Raw genomic sequence first — 21,294 nt, 5'->3', positions numbered from 1 at the left:
CAGACACACACATATACACAACTAAAAAATACTTTTAAAGACTACAAAAGGGGCTGGGAAGACAGCTCAGTCTATAAGATGCTTCACAAGCACCTGAGTTTGATGCACAAGTAAAACATAGATGTGGCAGCACATGCCTTTAATCCAAGTGTTGAGGAGAGAGACACAGGAGGGTTGATGGGGCTTGCTGGTCAGCCAGTCTAGCTGAATTAGTAAATCCCAGGTTCAGTGAGAAATTCTGTCTCGAAAAATAAGGTGGGGAGCAACTGAGGAAGATATCCAGCACCAGCTACTGTACACATACATGCATGAGAACCCCTCCTCAACACATGTACACATACACACCAAAAAAAGTCATCACAATGTAAAGAAGACAGAGAGTCATGAAACCATTGGAGCATCTTTGTGAGTGCATAAATCAAGACAACCCTTCTCAGCTCTGTTCTGATAAATCACCACACTCTCTTATGCTTTGGTGATCTCAAAATATTCCTCTGAACAAGACTGAATAAGAACTGCAAAATGGCCAGACATAATGATAGAATTAATGGGCATCCCTGATCTGATCTGATAAGGATGTAATTAGATTGAAAATTGGATTTAAAATAATCGATCCAATGTAGAGAAAGATTTAAAATCTTTTGGATAATTGAAACCTTTCTTTGATCATGGAGATACTAAAGCCATGAGACCAAAAAGGATTTGCAATATGAAACATAAGAAAATGCAAACAATGCTCCAAGAAGATGTATGCTCTTCATAACCTAGTAATTTCAATAACATAATATCTAATTTTGAAGACTGGGCAGGATAAAAGCTAGTGGTTAGCCGATGGGTACTAAGCTATAATTTTATAAGGGAAATATGCTCTGATGGGCTAGTGCTCAGTAGTGTAATGATGGAGAGTGATAATGGATTACATGTCTCAAAAAAATCTTTGAGAAATTATTTTAAATGTTTTCATCACTACAAAATGATAAATATTTGAGGAGATAGATAGATAGATAGATAGATAGATAGATAGATAGATATTGTTTTTGTTTTTTTGAGACAGGGTTTTTCTGTGTAGTTTTGGTGGCTGTCCTGGATCTTGCTTTGTAGACCATGCTGACCTCACAGAGATCTACCTGGCTCTGCTGGGATTAAAGGCATGTGCCACTACTACCTGGCCTAAGATAGATATATTTAATCACTTTTGAATGTAGTAAAGTACACACAAGTACTAAAGCATGATATTGTGCACCATAGATATGCAGTTTTATATACCAATTAAAATGTAAAAAAAAAATTAAAGAGTGGGAACATGGTGACTTGTCCACCAAGAGACCAAACACAACAGAAAGAATCAATCAGAGAGTATACCAAGGAAATGTTAGAAGATACATACTGAATTGTTGATTCGAATGAATTCTTTCAAAAGTCTACACTGTGAAGTGGAGAATGTATGGGCACTGTGAAAGAGAACTGGTGTGTGAGAAGGATGTGGGCTAAGGGATATGACAGGGGATCTGTTCTCAGCAGAGTCATAGGCTGTGAGCTAGACTTCACTGTGAGGTGTGAAGATAACACATGGACATGAAGCCATTTACAACAACATGATCTGGGAGCAGGCTTATAGAAATAAGGACGATGCCTCAGAAAACATTCTATTAGAAAGAAAGACCTTGGATAGGCATGGTGGCACACACCTTTAATCCCAGCAATCAGGAGGCAGAGGCAGGTAGATCTCAGTGAGTGCGAGGCCAATCTTTTCTATAAAGGGTGGTCCAGGACAGCTAGGGCTACACAGAGAAACCCTGTCTTGAAAAATAAAAACAAAATGAGAGAGAGAGAGAGAGAGAGAGAGAGAGAGAGAGAGAGAAGAAGAAGAAGAAGAAGAAGAAGAAGAAGAAGAAGAAGAAGAAGAAGAAGAAGAAGAAGAAAAGGAAGGAAGGAAGGGAGGGAGGGAGGGAGGGAGGGAAACAAAACAACAAAAAAAACAGAAGAGAAAACCTTAGTTAGTGATATAGCAAGGAGTTAGGAGTTAGGGGTTAGGCTTGTAGTTAAATGGTTTTGCTAGAAGATTTCTCGGTATAGTCCAGAGGTGATAAAGAAAGAGAAGCCAGTCACAACAGGAGCCACCAGCTACAGTGCAGATGATGTTGGAGAGCACATTCACACACCCATACCAGCAAAGGCCAATGAGGGACTGAGACTGGACACTGCTACCTTCACCAAGGCTCCCCTCACTGGGCAGTAACATAGGAGATCTTGTAGACAACAACAGTTACTAAGGCATACAAGTAAGGCAGCTATCTCTACTATGGTATCAGCAGAAGTCACTTTGCATGTTTGGGGATGTCATGTGTCAAGACGAACCAGTGCCCTCAAAAACAAAACAAAAATCTTCTCTCCCAGTTCACTGTTCAAAAAAGACATGCTTTATACATCATTCATTCTGGCTGCCCTCTTAGAAGACAGAGAACAGATGGATGTCAGCTGATCATAAGAATCTCTATCAAGGGACCATCCTCAAACTTAGGACAATCCTTCTGTTTTTTAGTATTCAGTCCAGGCTATTTGCTATTTTTTTTTTTTCATAAAGAAAGTTTGTTTGATAAAAGTAAATTTGGTTATAGTTTCTAAAAGTTATATCTGCTGAGATGACCTGGCTCCTGGAAACCACTGGGAGAAGGCTGGAATTCCCAGGATTGGGCTATATTATAGTACTATATGTCCCATAATCATTTGAGTGGGCCTATGGCTATCATTTATCTTGTAGCCATAATAAGGTTCATGTTTGACCTCTTGACTCTGAAGAGGATCAGTAGTTAACAAGTTACCTGAACTTGGAAGTCTGTCAAATCTCAAACAAATTTCTGTTGATGGATAAAGAGCAGTCTTTGGCATCCTCAGAACAGTCTGGTGGGAATGTAACTAAGTGGGCATCAACGGGCCTGTCAACAGTCAAAGATCTGAGACAAGCTTGTGAGACCCTAACCCTTCCTGCTGGGAACCAGTTACTGATGGGTTTAGGAAAAGAGGCAGTCATGGTCTTCAATTGTGGACCCACAACTGTCTTCACTGAGGAGCCCATCTGGCCCCAGCACAGAGTTCCAAACCATTAGTCACACACATGATTCAAGTTCGACTTAGTCTCAAAAATATAACAACAACAACCAAAAAAGAAAAAGGAAAAAAAAAAGACAACCCAAAATAACAAAAAGTCATGAATGTGAGAGGGGAGACTTGTAAGGAGGAGGGAATAGTGATTCAAGGCTACAATAATCAGAATATACATTATTTGTGAACAAAATTGTCAAATACCAAACTGAGTAAAAAAGTTTTTCTGTTAAAAAAATATATACTTTGTTTAAAAAATGGACCAGAAAATAATTTTTACTCTGTTTATTCTTCACTAACAAATTGAAATCTCTCTTTAAAACTGAAAAGAAATGAATGTCAAAATTATCAGCCCACTTACTTATGCTATCCAATTTTCTGTCTTCATATCTGAGGACTTGGTGTAGTCTTAGTAACTAACTTCCCTGGGGACAGCCTCTCACTTTCTGTTTCATCTGCAGCAAAGATGCATGGTAGCTGTGCCTTGAGCTGTTTATCCTGGTAGTGCTGAATGGGATTGCTAGGAGGCACCAGCCAGTGCCATGAGCCAGGTACAATTGGGGACAGATGACCAACTGACTAGAAGAATCTCCATCCTGACACCAGCCTCGGAATTTGGGCTAGTTACCTCCTTTTCCTATACCTACACTAGCTGGGTCAGCTACCAGCCATTTCTCCCATAAAGGGAGTTGAAGATATCCTAGCAAGAGCAAACTTTGTTCTAAGGTTTAGAAGATTTTACATGTATGCTGAAATGGCTTTGTCTCCTGGAGGTCCTGAGGGCCATAGGTCAGGCTGCATTATAGTACAACTGACACACAGGCTCAACCTTGCAAGACACTTGAGTGAGTCTACAACTATCACTAACCTTGTTATATGTCTCATAGCATACTACATATCTACACCCAACATGGCTCAGGTGTTAACTGGACTTTAAACTCAGAGCGGTGGCAAAGCCACTGACCCTCCTGACACTGTGCCAGGGGAAAGCTGCTGAAGTAGAAAGTATGACATCCAAAATTTCACCTCATAATGAAAAAGGTCAGGTTCCAGTCAAAATTCACTCTTGAAAGCAAGAACCAAGAAGGCTTCAAAGGTTTCTTAATAATGGATCTCATTTACATAACATTCTTTTGCATTCATGTGTGTGTGCAGGTGCATACATGCATGTGAGGGTATGTATAGAGGCCACAAGTTAACATTGGATGTCTTTTTCAGTTGGTCTTCCCCGTGTTTTTGAGACAGGGTCTCTCACTGAATCTGGAGCTCACCAATCCAGCTAGATTAGGTGGCTGGCAAGCCTCCTGGGTCTGCCTCCCCCTGTCTGGGTGACAGGCACATCTAGCTTTTTTATGTGGGTGCTAGGGACCTAAACGCAAGTCCTTGTGCTTTCATAGCAAGCACAGTGCCTACTGAACCACTTCCCCAACACCTTTATATAACAGTACTTTAAAAAAGTCATTGCATTTTTATTCCGTGTGTGTGTGTGTGTGTGTGTGTGTGTGTGTGTGTGTGTGTGTGTGTGTGTGTTACAGTGCCTGTGTGGAAATCTGAGGAAAGCTCCCAGGAGGCAATTCTCTCCTCCCACCATCGGGGGAACAAACTCAGTCATCAGGCTTAGCAACCTGAGCCATCACACTGACTCTGTTTATGTAACATTCTTAACATGAAAAAATGACAAGAATGGAGAATCGATTTGAGTTTTTCAGAGGCTGGGGATGGGTCCTGGGAGTGAGGGCTGAGAGAGGTAGGCAAGCTGTGAAAGGTAGCAAGAGGAGGGAATCCTGGTGGGAATCAAATCATTCTGCATCTTCACTGTTTCAACACCAATATCCTGTGTATAACAGCATCCTGTCAAGATGCTATCATTGCCAGATGTTTCTGTAAGGTATTGCTATAGAGATATAGATATAGATACAGATATAGATATAGATACCTCTGCATTGTTTTAATTTCATATAAATCTACAATTATCTGAAACTATATTTCTCAAATATTAAAAAGAAGGGGCTAGAATGATGACTCGGCAGTTGAGAGTGCTTACTACCTTACAGAGGACCCAGCTCCAGTAGCCAACACCCACATCAGACAGCTAACAAAACCGGGTCTACCACAAGCTCCAGGACTTCTGGTGCCCTTTGACCTCTGTGGGCACCTGCCCACACATGGTACACATACAGACAAGCAGGCATACACACACATACATACATAAAGGAAGAAAGGTATATTTTTTTAAATGTAAAAATAATTCAGTCATCTTAGTGCCAACTGTAGATAAACATATAAAGTGTGAAGGTGGTGTCATGAACATTTATACTAATAATTTAATGATTATGACACCAGTCTTCAGACTCAGCTCTTACCTGTAACAAGGCTCCCATCAGTGATGCCAGAGCAGCCATTCCAATACACAATGCTCCATACAGCACACCTACATGACAACATAAAAGACAGTGTACCAATGTAGACCCAGAGGATTACAGTCCTCAAAAAAATGAGTGCCACACCTTTGATCCAAAGTGAATAATACCACCGAGGTGAGAACAACCCACACATTAAAGTCAGCAAGACAAGGCAAAGAGGCGTTTTTCTATAAGACCAACAGGGTGCAAAGAAGATAAACAAAGCCCTTATACTGTGCCTGGGGATTAGTCACAACAGTAGATTATATAAGAAAAGAATCCCTGGAATTAACTGCAGGGGTTTTAACACTTAGCACCATTGTGTTATTCATTTAATCCCCCACAAACATTTGTCTATAAAGGGAGGTGCAGGACTTGGGACAATGTGGAGGAGGAAAGGGAGAGTAAACACCAGAATCAGAGCCTTCTGACTCTCAGAAGTTCCTTTGTCCTGGGAACTGGTAACCCACACCAACTGTGGTTTGGGTGCCTTAGCCCTCTCCTAATCTCCATCAGCAATACCCACGTCTTCCCAGTTAAACTAGCACAGAAAGGTCACATTAATCCATATCATATTCCACGTTCCCTTCTCCAAACTGCTTTACAGAAATTCTCAACACACCCCTGGCTGGTAAATGGTAGGGTTGTTGTTTTTTTTTTACATCTTCATTTTCTTTGATAATTTCATCATCATCATCATCATCATCATCCTCTCATACATTACATCCCAACCCTTCCCAGGATTCCCCTCCCTTCACTCTTCCCAGACCCCATCTCCCCTTTCCCCCAGATCTACTCCTCCTCCTTTCCCTTCAGAAAATGTACTACTTTTAAAATTAAGAAAAACTACCTCCTAAAGCATTTTGTTTTGTTTTTTTTAATCCATTTGGAAAAAAATTAACAGCAATTGACCATTATAGTTTTCCATGCTAAATATTAAAAAAAACAACAACAAGAAGAAGAAATGAGCTATTTCTCATCGTAAAATTAGTACACTCCCTCTGCTGTGGGTACTGCTTTCTTTGTCCCCACACTCCTACTTTTGTTAGGAATGTTATGGAAATTACCTGATCCCAACTGAAAGAAAAGAAACACCTTTTTTTTTTTCAAAGTGCTCTTGTTGTAATAATGTCTATAGGGCTCAATCTAAATAAATATAAATATCATTTTCAGTGATTTAGCTTAATTCTCCATTTGATAAGCTGCGAATGGTCACCATTATGGGTTTGGGTGCCCATAATTAATGCAAAGTCAAGTAGACTGTCGCATTGTCTATGATGCCCTTGATTACATTATCTCAGCATAATAATAGCATAGAATCCTTCAAAGTGAATGAAAGTCAGACCACCTGTAATCTCAGCACTCAGAAGGATGAGACAGAAGGATCATGAGTTCAAAACCAGGCCAAGCTGCATAGAAAAACCTTGCTTCAAACTTGAGTGAGAGGGAGAATGAGAGTTTTATCACTAATAGTAATTATCATCGAGGAGAACCGAAGAGGATGCTGGGGCATTGTCTTTCGAGGCTCTCTGATGATTAGATAGTTTTTTTTTTTCTTTTTGAGACTAACCCCAGCTAACCATGAACTCATGATCCTTCTGCCTCAGCCTCCTGAGGACCAGAGTTACAAATGTGCACCACCACTGCCATCTTAAATGTTTGAATTTGTGCCCAAGTCTTCTTGGTAGATACGATCATCCCTATGTCATTGTAAGCACATGATCCTGGACATGTATTCATACTATGAGGTCCTTATGCTTCTTCAGACACAATTTCTAGTGTCTCCAAAGCAAAGCTAAAGTGTCTTTCAAATGGAATCATGAGAAAGGAAACGTGGGTACGCACTCATTCCTTGGGAAATCCAAGACAGAGACTTCTCTGACAGTGACCTGAAGTGAGGTTTGATGAGATCTTCCACGGTCACTGCAGCTAAGGCATTGATGCTGGAGGACACTGTACTACAAGAGAAGAAAAAATTTGATTTATGATATGTTAAGTTGAATGATACTTTTAGTAGAATGAGGAAGAAGAAAGCAAATTGATACTTCAAAAATAGAAGCAGATGGTGCTAGAGAGATGGCTCCGTGTTTAAGAGTATCAGCTGCTCTTCCAGAGGACCTGAGTTTGATCCCCCAGAACCTGCAGTAGCTGACTCACAGCCATTTGTAACTCAAGTCTCAGGAGATCGGATACCCTCTTCTGAACTTGAAAGCACTGCATGCATGTGGTGTGCAGACATACGTGCATGTAGGCAAAACACCCATGCACACAAAATAATTTTTTTAAAAAAATTTAAACAGAACCACGTTCTTTTATTTTTAATGATAATAGCACCCTCTTCCAGGAAGCTATTATCTTTCATGAATGAGTCAGGCAACATAGATAGACTGGACAGTAAGAGAGAAAGTAAGAGATAAAAGATATTTTCCAGCTAGTCTTCTGTATCTATAGAATGAATTTTCACATATTACTCAGATTATCACATAACAACTTTAAGATATAGTTTCTTTGTGCATGAAAATGTTTAGATGTACAGTATTCAACACACATAATTTAGAGATTTGAGTCTGGTTTTGCAGGTTACAATGATTTAGCCTCACACATGTTCTAAACCAAGACAGAAGCCATTAATGTTTAATACTCAGCAAATATTAAAGCCACCATCAAGTGATCATCATCACCGTGACCATACTGAGTATGCAAGGCTGTGGTAGGAAGCAGAAACCTAATCAAGAGTAGAGCCAGATGACGGCAGAATGGTCCCACAGGCAGCCAACCAACAGAAGGGTGCATGGGGCAGTTTGCCTATTTTAGGCCATTTCTGACCATGTCCAGAATCCATCTTTACCTCTCAAAATAACCAATAAGAAAAGAGAGATACTTTGATGATTAATCTTAATTGTCAACTTGATTAGATAGGAACATCCCTAGGGGATTAGTGAAACACATCTCTGAATTTATCTTGATGACATTCCCAGGTCAAAATGAACAGATTAATACCTTGATGGGTTAGGCCATGATAGCATTATTGAGGAGGATAGATAGGTAGAGGTTAGAGCCTGCTTGGATGAAATGGGTCACCATCAGAATACCAATGGGGACTCTATCCTGCTCTGGCCTCTTCTATGAAAAAGGTCTTCCAATGCCTGCTACCACCACCAGAATGATTTGTCAAAATACCTAGAGCCAGGTGAGTATGGGTTGAACCCTCTGAAATCATGATCTAAAATATGTAATTCCCTCCTGCAAGTTGTTTTCTCATGCACTGGCCACAATGACAGTAAAATGTACATAAGTCCTTGAATGACACCCTCACAGAATCAGTTTCCTACCTTAATGTCCCGCTGTAAGCACAGGCCACAAAAAGTCCAGGAACTCCAGGGTAATTTTGCAAAATGTCCAGGACCAAGTAAGGCATAAGCTGAAAAATTCCAAAATTCACACCCAAGTGTTAGTTGTTATTAAACAAAACTAATACCTAGCCCATTTCATATACTTCCGAAAAGAATAACAGATAGCCTACATAAGCCCAAATGTGTAAAATGAAATTAAAATACATTGTTCAAATTCTCAAAGAATAAATTTAAAAAATAATCTAAAATAATCTTCTCATTTCCTAACCCCCCAGTTACATGGGGAAAGAGGGAGGTGTCACATTTGCACTAGTGTGAATTTCGCCCATCTTCATTCTGAGGCCCCAGGCACTTGGGCAGCAAGCAGGTTTTAGGAAGTAGACTTTACAGAAGCCCAGGCTCCTGGAGTCAGGACATGCTAAGCTTGAGCTGTGCAGCAAGTTTATAAGAAAGTGCATGCTACAGAGCCCCCAGGAGCTCTAATGGCAGAGCCAAGGTCTGAAACTTGGTTTCTTTTCTTTTCCTTTTTTAAAATTGCCATGATAGTTACAGCTTAGCATCATTTCTTTATTATTATTATTATTATTATTATTATTATTATTATTAAGAAATTTCCTATTCATTTTATATACCAACCACAGATCCCCCTCTCCTCCCGCCCTCCAGACTTCCCCCCTAAACCAACCCCCATTCCCACCTCCTCCAAGGCAAGGTGTACCTTGGTTTCTTAAAGGGAAAAAAAAAATGATATACGTTGCTTCCTAGTCTAACTGTGAAAAGTAAAAAATTAGACTTTAAATAAAGCATATTTATTTTTTATTTTTTTATTTATTTATGTCTGGCCTATTGAAAAGACTTAATGAACTCTCACTGTAACTTTGTTTATTAGCAATGTGACCTTGTGCCAGTCAAAACCCTCACTGAGTCTGGCCTAGTGGCACATGCTTTTATTCCAGCACTTTGGGGACAACGGCAGGTGGATCTCTGTGATTTTGAGACCAGCCTGGTCTACAGAGTAAGTTACAGGATAGCAAGAGCTACATGGTAAGATCCCGTCTTGAAAACAAAACAAACAAGCAAACAACTCCTGAGATTCATTAAGCTACCTGTAAAACTGGGATTACAGTGTTGTGGAACTGAAAGTAAGCATGTTAAGACTCTAGACACGGAATCTCAGTGCACAGGATGCAAACTCTGTTCCTTCTTAGTCTGTTTCTACATTTAAAACTGGAAGATGGGGCTGAAGAGATGGCTCAGTGGTTAAGAACACTGCTTGTTCTTGCAGAGGACCCGGGTTCTGTTCCTAGCACCTACATGGCAGCTCACAGTCATCAGCAATTCGAGTTCCAAGGGATTTGTCTCCCTTTTCTGGAGAGACAGAATTCCCTTAAAATAAAATAGGTAAATGTAAAATTTTAAAGTAAATTAAAATTGCAAGACTGAAGTGGGTGCTCTAACAATATCCACAAACTTCTACAGTACATGTTTCATGTATAGTTTCTATTAACTGAGTTTACTTTTTTTACTTCCAACCCCAAGCTTTTCTATCCAAAATCTGGTTTGAAATTTCTCCACGTATTTGAACAATTTAGTTTCAGATACAGAAATCTTCACATGTTCTCTGTCTACTACAATGTTTTTGACAAATGCTTTATAGAAGTGGAAGGTGTCTAGTTGTGTTGTGCCCACTTGCTGGCTTTCTTCAAGAACAAGAGCTTTTCTTCCTGGTGCCACAAATGCTTTGTAATGCCATCAGTACCCAGGTGAGAAAGGTGTGGTTCCAAACCTGGTCAACTTCTGACACTTTCTTAGATGTCCAGGGATCACAGTCATGGTATCTGGAGTACAGGGCAAGCCCACAGAACACAGAGCAAGTGAGGATCACCCAGAGGCCCACAAGGTTGATGTAGAGAGACCTAAAGGAGAGGATGGGCAAATAACAGCTGTACTTTCTATCCCAAAGACTAAGAAAACTGTTACAAGAACAAGAAATAACGTCATGATTCTACTTAATAAACAAATAAATAAATAAGTAAGTAAATATTTTTATTCTCAAAGATGATTTCTAGTCTATCTGACTGTCCTCTTTGATGTCAACCAACAATGTATCTAGAAATCCTTCAGGTAGATGCTGTTTCTCAGTGAATGTGTCCTCCTACTTAAAATCCACAGGCATCCATGGCCTTATAATAACATCTAATTATAATACACTGAGTCCTCTTGCCATAAAACAGGGATTTTAATAGGCACTAGGGCAATAACTGGTTCATTTTCCTTTAAAAAATAGTTTAATCATAAGCTGCTAAACATGATTCAGCATCGACATATGAATCCACTAAAGTTCTTCCATAGTTTCTAAGACAACCCATTAAGGACAAGAAACACACCTTGAATTCTCTAAACAGGTTTCTCCTCAAACCATGTTCTCTCTCACCCACTAAGTTCTCTCGTCACATCCCATTAGTGATAGCAGAAATGAACATTTACATGTGACTGCCCAACACAGTACTCTGCCACACTTTTCATGTGGCCATAGTATTTCCCGTACTCATTTGCAAGTTGAAATCTGAAGCTCAGTGAAACTAAGTAATTTGTACAATGCTGTCCAAGTAGCAAGTTAGAAGGCACTATAATCCAGGATTGAGGCTGATAATACAATGGACGCTACTACATCAACTCTTGAATAAAAACTTTTAAATTGTTTTAAGGACCTTACACGTCTGTCCAGTGTCATTTCACTGTTTCCAGATTGCATATACTTTTCTAATATGATGCTAAATTTCCTCACGATAAAAGTCATATATAAAGTTGTTTTGTGGACTCTAGCAAATTTGGTAATCATTCTTCCATTGAGCGCTCCCTTATATATTTTTAACTTCCATCGGTTCTTGAGACATTTATTTTCTTGATGAGGGCTCTTACTTAATAATTCCTAGAAATATTTTCAAATGCTTGATTGAAAACATCTAGGACTACTCTGTACTCAACTACAGAACCACACACCAGCCAACCTTGGTCCTTTGGTTCATCATTTATTTTTGGAGTTTCACAATACAAAAGACTTGAGATTGAACTGAAGTTGACTATGGAAGCATTTCCATAAGAGCAATGACAGTTATTAATGATTCATATGCCATAGTTTGGCTTACAGTTTTGCATGGAGTCTGTTTTTACAGGAAATGTATCTCTGTACTTGGGACTGGTTGATACCGTAGATGGTGGTCCAGGTGAAAGTCCCTCCGATGATAATTGTCCAGAATGTGTGTCTTTGCAAAGGGCTAGGATTAAAACTGGATGAAAAGAAAAGGAAAGCAAATGCAAATTGTTTTCAAGAGGCCAAAAAAAACCCCAAAAACCCTCCTAGAACACTTTGAGATGCAAGCATATACACTCACAGACTTACATAAAGCTGTCCAAATTTATGTCAAAACACAAACATTTCTAATTTAAATTTAATTAAGTAAACAATAATATCCAGATATTTGGATATTATAGATGGAATTAGGAGAAAATACATGTTCTTATCACTTTGAGCATTTAGATATATTTTCTCCCATAATGTTAGGAACTGGGGGAGGGGATTCAAAGTGTACCATGTAAATAGATGTCATATCAAAGTAAATGCAATTTCGCACACTGTGTGAACATAATTCCTCTTCTAGCACACCTCTAGTCATAATTAAGCTTAAGAGGTCAATACACTCTAAATGTGTATACTTGGTAAAATTATCACGTCATTATCACTATGCTTTTTTAGAATTCTGTCTGCAAATACAAGCCCAAATACTGTCTTGGAGAATTATCTCCACATTAACCAAAAAAAAAAAAAAAAAAAAAGAGTAAAAAAGTTTCAGTGAGCTACTTGAAGGATCTAAGAGAGGATAGAAAACCACAATTCGGAGATTTTAGTTTTTTCATTTTTCCCAGGCAGAAAAGATAGTTTGCCAATTATATCTCAACACATTTCAGGATAATAGGGAACATTCTTGAAACGTCTAAACTACAACAGGCCTTTTTATTACCATTTAGTGGTTAGCAGTCTTCAAAGATATGGTTACTAAAATATCTAATTTTTATTTTAAGGGATCTCTTATTGATGTATGAAGATAGATACAGATATAGATATAGATGGATATGGATGTAGATGTAGATATAGATATAGATATAGATACAGCTATAGATGATATGGATGTAGATGTAGATATAGATATAGATACAGATATAGATGATATGGATGTAGATGTAGATATAGATATAGATATAGATACAGATATAGATGATATGGATGTAGATGTAGATATAGATATAGATACAGATATAGATGATATGGATGTAGATGTAGATATAGATATAGATACAGATATAGATATAGATGATATGGATGTAGATGTAGATATAGATATAGATATAGATACAGATATAGATGATATGGATGTAGATGTAGATATAGATATAGATACAGATATAGATGATATGGATGTAGATGTAGATATAGATATAGATATAGATACAGATATAGATGATATGGATGTAGATGTAGATATAGATATAGATACAGATATAGATGATATGGATATAGATATAGATATAGATGGATATGGATATAAATATAGATGTAGATACAGATATAGATATAGATGCGTCCTCCTCTGCATACGGTGACAGTTATGCTACAGAAAAGTGATTGGCTTTGTATGCTAGCTCCTCAGCCTGGGCATCTTGGAAGAGACTGAGCATAATCAATATTTTCTACACAACCATTGGTCATTTCCAGTTCCTCTGATCCATTTCCCCTCTCCTGCTAAAATCAACGTGGCTTTATTTTAGAGAAACTATGCTTTCTTCATTAACCAGTCTGAGTAAATATCAAATAAAAGTATCTTCCTGTTCTTCCCTAGCCATGGAAGGAACCGTAGCCAAAAGGAGTCCAAATGGGAACGCTCAAGATTCATATCTGAATCTTGAAGTAAAAGGAGAAACAAGTATTGAAAACAGTTGAAGGTGATTCCTTGACACGCATTCCTCCAAGTGAGTAGGGTGGGCCTGTTTGGTTTCTGAAAAAGCCTTTCTCAAAAGAAGAGGACTAATTTAAAAGACACAAGAGAACTATCTTTTAAAATATCATCTAACTTTTTTGTTTGTTTGCTTATTGGTTTGTTTCTTCCCACAGGTGATTGCAGATTTCCAATCTCAATTATGGCAGGACTATTTAAACAGAAGAGAATATGGCCCCAGTCAAAACGATCCTATTTCCACATTGAACACGGTGCATCCAGGTGACAGTATTGAACCAAGGGAAAAGTGTTTTCATAATTCTCTAAAATCGTCTGATATGCTTTAGATGGACTATCTAGGTTTTCCATTGTTTTAGACATGTTTATCCTATGTCAGGCTACCACTTGAAACATCAGTCATAACTTTTCCGGTCAGTTATTTATTTACTTTTTATTTTAAATTTTTTATTTATTTGGTTGGTTGGTTGGTTTGGTTTTTCAAAACAGGATATCTCTGTGTAGCCCTAGCTGTCCTAGAACTCACTCTATAGACCAGGCTAGCCTCGAACTCACAGAGATCCACCTGCTTCTGCCTCCCAAGTGCTGGGATTAAAGGCGTGCGCCACCACCACCTGGCTCTGATCAGTTTTTAGGAAATAATATAAATGCATACATGAAATACTATTCAGCAATATGCTCTTTTACTATGCTGTATATTGCTAGAATGATATCAAGACACTGTCTCAGTGTTGGTTAAAATAAAGTGCTCTCCAAATGAAGTCTCTGTTTTCAGTGTTTGTCTCTTTGGGAGTCTTGCTTGCCCTTCACCATTTTTCTTACCCTACTCTAACCTCTGAAAGAAAATATTGTTTTTTGCTCTAAAGTCCTTCTATGGAGAAAGAATCATCATAATACTATACAACCCGGAGACATCAGTTTGCTTTAACCCCTCAAAAACTGGCAAAAACTCCTCAGACATTTACTTGCCAACTTTAATATTACAGCACCCCCACTTAGTAACTTATTTCTTTTCCAGTACAAACTTACTATTCCAGTAAACTATTTCTTACAAAGAAAACAAAAATACATTCTATTACCAAAAGGTAAACAGCAACTTACTTCCAGAAGTTTAATCTTCCACCATTGGAGGCATCACTTAAAACTGTATCGATCCCACCTTGAGTTATTGCCGCCTGTATAATCACGGATGCAAATCCAGCCACCATGATCCCAACTTGAAAAACATCTGTCCAGACAACTGCTTTAAGACCACCCTTTGAGAAGAAAGTGTATTAAGATTAATACTTCCATGAGATGTGATTATACATCTCTCTAAATGTGAATGTACCATACTAGACAAAAATGATGTAACATGGAGCTTGGTCAAGAAAGTCACTCAAAGGAGATGGTCATCTTGAAAGAATGTTTATAAAGAAGAAAATATTTAACCTATCCCTCAAGCATAGGCAGAGGCAAAGATATAAGTTCCTGCCAGGCCAGAAAACAGCCTGGGAAAAAGCAGAAGAGAAGAAAGATATACATGGTTACTAAATGTGGCCAGATAGACACTTGGACAGATGGGAAGTGGGGTGAAAAGAATGTTGGAAAAACAATTCAGAGCTAAATTATAAAAGTCACTGCATGAGCTTTGTTTGTACTCAGATAGCCATATTGTTTGTTAAAATACTAAAATTGTTGCATGCAAGCACTGCCACAAATATTTCTCTTCAGCCTCTGTGTCCTGGGTTTAAACAGGCTCTATGTAAGGATCTTGTTTCCTAGAAGATCAAGCAAAATAAAAGGTTAATATAGAGACCATCAAAGATCACATAAATTTGCCTTGCTGCACATAGCCTGCCTCCACAATAAAGCAGCATCATGTCTTGATGGTTGTTACATATTTTGTCATCTCTATCTATAGTTAATAGACCATTATCACCAGTCTCTATGCTGAGGTATTATATAAGTACACCTATAATGTTTTAGAAACTATAATAAGCAATCGAGAGATGAAACAAGGACCTGTGCCATGGTTCAGATGAAAGGAAAATTGTAATCCATATATAAGAACCAAATGTTCCTTACAAAAATGCTGAACTGTGAGAAGCCCAGTAAAAAAGAGTAAGTATGAGCAGTCAGTCAGCAGCACATGACTACTTGAAATTCCAGTTTTGCAAAGTGAGTAGAGTAAAGGGAAATGACACTCTTCACATACCATTGTGCAGTAGAAAGTGCAGACCACCCCAGTTGCCACCACTGCGCCCCACAGATCAAATCCTGTAACTGGAGAAGAGAAGAGAACACATACTCAACTGTGGAATGTGCGTCAAAAAGTACTTTCCTCAAGAATCACCAGGGAGGTCTCTAGTTCCATACCCGCTTGCTTAAAACTAGAATCATGTCTCATCAACGCCCCCAAGACAAATGGAGAAGAAAACCATGTTTGTTAAGTTCAACAGTCATACTGCTTGTTTATATTCACAGACATCATATAGATCCAACACTGACTAATGAAATACATAGAAAGAGATTTGTGTTGTAATTAAGCTAAGAAACTGCTTGATTCTGTGACATAGTTCACCAGACTGAATGGGATCCAAGGGGATTTCCCATCCCTTCTCATTGGTTCATATAAATATGCTATTTCATCAGACTTTGAAATGTGTGTTTTTAAGATAAGACTTGAGGTAGGAAAGTCTATTATTTGCTACCAGTTATCTAAAAAGTGGAGGAATATATTTTTAGTGGAAGAATAAATAAAAAGCCAATAGAAATAAAGTTACCTATAATATATAAAGAATAAACAGGACAAAAGAGATGGAGCTATGTTAGATGTCTTCAAATATATTTCTACTTATAGATTTGACCTTGAATCTATTATATATTTTATACAGTTGGAAATGATAAAATTAAGGACCTCATGAAACTAAAAACTAAGAACTGAGCAATACCCTTAGACATGCAATTTATTACTTTCAAAACTTGCAAGTAAAGAGAGAAACCAGACAGCTGTCCTGCTGTTTCCATAGAAATAATTTTTCAGAGGAACTAGTCAAGCAAAGAAAATTCCTCTTTAGGTGTGTTCTATCTAATCAATGAAGAAGGAATTATAAAATTAGAATATGATGTACAATAAGGTCTAACAACAAGAAGCCTCAAACCTTAACTATTACCTAGAAGGCAGCTCCAAAATTTGACCTGCTTTTGTAAATCATGAACTCTCTAAGTACAGCTTATAAGAAACATTGAGGACTTGGGAAATACTGAATGGTCCAATATGGGTACAGTCAGTAAAATGAAGACCCTGAGGAGCTTGATGGGACAAATAATGCCGTTTCTTTAAGAAATAAACAGAAATTAACAGATGGAAGTTATAAACTAAAAGAGACCTTTTAAGAGAATTTCAAACTACATCTAGTAAAAACAAAATGGCAGAAATAAACAACTCAACAGTTGATGTGTAGATTTAAACGTCTTTAGTGACCAGTAGGACATACTTCAAAGCCTCAGAAGAGGGCACCCAGTGAAGATGATGGACTAGAGGCTGTCTCCATGTGACCCAGTGAAAGAAAATGTCAGGGTAAGGAAAAAAATCTATCCTATTCCAAAGAGAGAAAGAGGAAAATCTGTTGGAAATTGACAAAGGGAGTAAGCAAAAAGCTGAAAAGTCCAGAGAAACGGGCTAGCATCCAAAGGAAGACAGTAAAGCTGAGCACAGCTCCAGCCACGTGATCCACTGCGGGGGTGGGGAGGGGGGTTAGAGGAGGGACAGAGACAAAAGCTGCATCTAAAACACAAGCCATTTGGCCCTGGTGAAGAGAGACTGGTGGTCCTACCCTCAGGGTAAGCCCAGAGCTCTGGAAAGCCACAGATTCAATTCTAGATGCTGTTGAGGAAGCAACTTTTGTGGTAGAAAGCTGGGAGGATTATGGTGGGGTACCATCTTGAGAGGAAACTATTGTAGAAAACTTAGCTGCTCTGGGATCCCAAGAACAGGGAATGATCAGCAATCGGGAAGTGAGACTTCAATGTGCCACAAGCCCAGAGAGAGACAGACAGACAGACAGACAGAGACGAAGACAGAGCCAGAGACAAGAGGAGGCTCAGTCCAGGCAGTGGAGTTTACAAGGAAAGAAGGTCTACCCTTTGTGCCTGGCAACAGACCTCATCAGCTGAGAATAACTTAGAGTTGGATAGGACTGATCCTAGGGTCAGCAAGTAGAACCACCCACCAGCCATCGGGTTCGTGGCTATAGGGTCCGAGAACTCTGAAGCTCCTGCATCCTAGACACCCACAGGGCAGGATGATGAGCACAGACTGTGTTCTGAAAGCATAGGAACAGATCCATCTGTTCAGATCTCATTGTTGTCTCTTGTGATCCCACATTTTGAGACACCCTTAGAACGCCAGCCATCTCAGGGGATTCAAAGCGAGGAGCCCCCAGAATTGTGGGAATGCTGCTCGGCCTACATGCTGGAAAGCTAAGTGTGGTCTGCGGAGGCCCCAGCATGAAAAAAAAAAAAAAAAAAGTGGAGAGGAGCCAGTAAAATGAAGATCTCTCAGGCAGACTTGGGATGCTTGGATACAGCTGCAACTGCACCATAAATCGCAGGAATACAGAAGTCCAGAACATCTGGCAGCCTCCAAGATTCAAAAATAAAGTCATCCTAATATTCGTTTTCTAATTCTTGGCTCCTTGTGCTCTACCCCCTTTTTTCTTTATACTTTACTTTTGGCTAATATTTTTACTTGGTGGTACTTCTAAACTTAATGTTTATTTTACCTTTCATGAATTTATCTAATTATGTTTGCCATAGTAACTAAAACAACATGATACTAGCAGAAACCCAGACACATAGAACCATGTGATAGAAAGGGAAACCAGAAAGGATCCCACACAGCTACAGTCACTTAATACTTGGCAAAGGTATTAGAAACATGTTAGAAAACACAGCCGCTTCAACAAGTGGGGCTTGAGAAGTGGATAGTCACATACACAAGAATCAAACCAGGGTGGGGGGCCGTGGAGTGGACTCAGTGGTTAAGATCACTCGTTGCTCTTGCAGGGAACCCAGCTGTGATTCCCTCCACCCACATAGTAACTCACAACCATCCATAACTCCAGTTCCATGGCATCCAATCCCTTTCTAACCTCCACAGGCACCAGGCATGCACATGATGAATAGACATACATATGAGCAAAACACTCATGTAAAATAAAAATAAATAAATCCATTTTAAAAAGGAGTGAAACTAGATCCATATCTCTCATCATGTACATCTTTCATCATGCACAATAAATAGTAAATAAATAAATGAAATAAAAATGGATCAACTATTTTAATGTAAAACTTGAAATGCTGTAATAAAACATTGGTTAAAACACCCGAAGAAATCAGTGTAGACAAGGACTTTCTGAAAAGGACTACAGGAGATAAACCCCAAAATTGACAAATGGGGTCCACACAGAAAGTGATATAATCACAAAGTGAAGCAGCAGCCTACAGAATGGGGGAAAAAGTCTTTGCCAGCAACAAATTCCACATGGAATTAAGGTCTAGAATATATGAAAAACTATTAAGAATTAAATATTAAAAACCAAAATCATCTGTGCTGGCTAGCTTTATATCAACTTAACACAAACTATAGTCATCCGAGAGGAGGGGACCTCAACTGAGAAGATTACTTCATAAGATAAGGCTGTAGGCAAGCCTATAGAGCATTTTCTTAATTAGCGATTGACAGGGGAGGGCTCAGCCCATTGCGGGTGGGTTCACTTTGGGCCAGTGGTCCAGGGTCTTATAAGAAAGCAGGTTGAGCAAGCCATGAGAAACAGCACTCACTCCTCCATGGCCTCTACATCAGCCTCTGCCTCCAGGCTCCCACACAGATCAAGTTCCTGCCTTGACTTCCCTCAGTGAACTGTGATTCAGGATATGTAAGCCATATAAACCCTTTCCTCCCCAAATTTCTTTTGGTCATGGTGTCTCATTACAGCAATAGCAACCTTAACTAAGACACCATCCAAATTTAAAAAAAAAAAAAATAGCTAATGAATTAAATGGACAGTTCTCAAATGGAAAAATACAAATGACCAATAACTATTTGGGAACACAGGCTTAGGCATCAGGGAAATGCTTTGAGCTTCCCTCTTACCTTAGATGGCTATCAGCAAGAAAATAACCAATGATGCAGGGAAAAAAAGATACATTGCTAGTGAGGATATAAACTAGTGCAGCCATGACATAAATCAGTATGGAGGACCCTCAAAAACAAAGTAAGACTGCCATACGATCCCGCTACACCACTCCAGTATATATAATCAAAAGATTCTAAGTCAACATATCACAAAGACACCTGAACATCCATATTTAATACACTGTTTACAACAGCCAAGATATGGAACAAGACTAAGTGTCCATCAACAGATAAATGGATAAGGAAGTTGTGATACAGATACACAGTGGAGTTTCATTCTACTGCAAAGAAAAATGAAACCTGCGGTGGCTCATGCCTGTAATCCCAGCACTCAGGAGGCAGAGGCAGGTGGATCTCTGTGAGTTCAAGGCCAGTCTGGTCTACAGAGTGAGTTCCAGGACAGCCTCCAAAGCTACAGAGAAACCCTGTCTTGAAAAACCAAAAAAAAAAAAAAAAAAAAAAGAAAGAAAAGAAAAAGGAAAAGGAAAAAAGAAAAATGAAATCATGACATTTGGAGAAAAATGGATAGTTTTAGAAACCATTACATTAAGCAAAATAAGCCAGACTCAGGAAGATAAATAGCACATTTTCCCTGATGCAGAATCCAGATATAAATGTGTGTCTGTGTGTGTGTGTCTGCGTGTGTGTGTGTGTGTGTGTGTGTGTGTGTGTGTGTGTGTGTGTCTATATGTGTGTCTATGTGTATGTGTATCTCTGTATATGGGTCTATATGTTTATGTGTCTGTATATGTCTATGTGTATCTATGTTTGTGTCTATGTGTGTCTGGGTGTATGTCTGTGTGTCTGTGTATCTATGTGTCTGTGTGTGTGTGCCAATATGTGTGTGTCTATATGTGTGTCTCTCTATATGGGTCTATGTGTATGTGTGTGTGTATCTATGTGTTCTATATGTGTGTCTGTGTGTATGTCTGTGTGTCTGTGTATCTATGTGTCTCTGTGTGTGTGTCTACATGTGTGTGTCTCTCTATATGGGTCTATGTGTGTGTATGTATCTATGTGTGCCTGTATGTGTGTCTGTGTGTATGTCTCTGTGTGTGTCTGAATACCTATGTGTGTGTCTGTGTGTGTGCATGTGCATGCATGCAAAACATGCACAGGACATTAAATTAGAGGACTAGGAAAGGGGAAGATGTTTAAGTCAAGCATGGAAAAGGCTTCATGGGAGCAGAAGGAAGGACTACTGGGGGGAAGCAGGGAGACCAGCAAGAGACGGATGGGGAAGA

The 21,294-nt window shown here is 38.9% G+C and overlaps 1 protein-coding gene across 1 annotated transcript in view; it reads right to left on the bottom strand.

Moving 5' to 3' along the window:
- The window catches only part of Slc5a8 (solute carrier family 5 member 8), a 49,335-nt gene that overhangs the window by 8,256 nt on the left and 19,785 nt on the right, over positions 1 to 21,294 (bottom strand). The window contains exons 4-10 of the mRNA XM_036170216.1: positions 16,067 to 16,134; positions 14,971 to 15,125; positions 12,007 to 12,147; positions 10,644 to 10,773; positions 8,837 to 8,925; positions 7,350 to 7,462; positions 5,466 to 5,533 (exon numbers count right to left, since the gene is read on the bottom strand). Of these exons, the coding sequence (XP_036026109.1) occupies positions 5,466 to 5,533; positions 7,350 to 7,462; positions 8,837 to 8,925; positions 10,644 to 10,773; positions 12,007 to 12,147; positions 14,971 to 15,125; positions 16,067 to 16,134 (764 nt within the window). The remainder of the gene's footprint in view (positions 1 to 5,465; positions 5,534 to 7,349; positions 7,463 to 8,836; positions 8,926 to 10,643; positions 10,774 to 12,006; positions 12,148 to 14,970; positions 15,126 to 16,066; positions 16,135 to 21,294) is intronic.

Source organism: Onychomys torridus, chromosome 20, assembly GCF_903995425.1.
Source record: "Onychomys torridus chromosome 20, mOncTor1.1, whole genome shotgun sequence".
NCBI lineage: Eukaryota > Metazoa > Chordata > Mammalia > Rodentia > Cricetidae > Onychomys > Onychomys torridus.
This window is presented reverse-complemented; position numbering and strand designations above follow the sequence as displayed.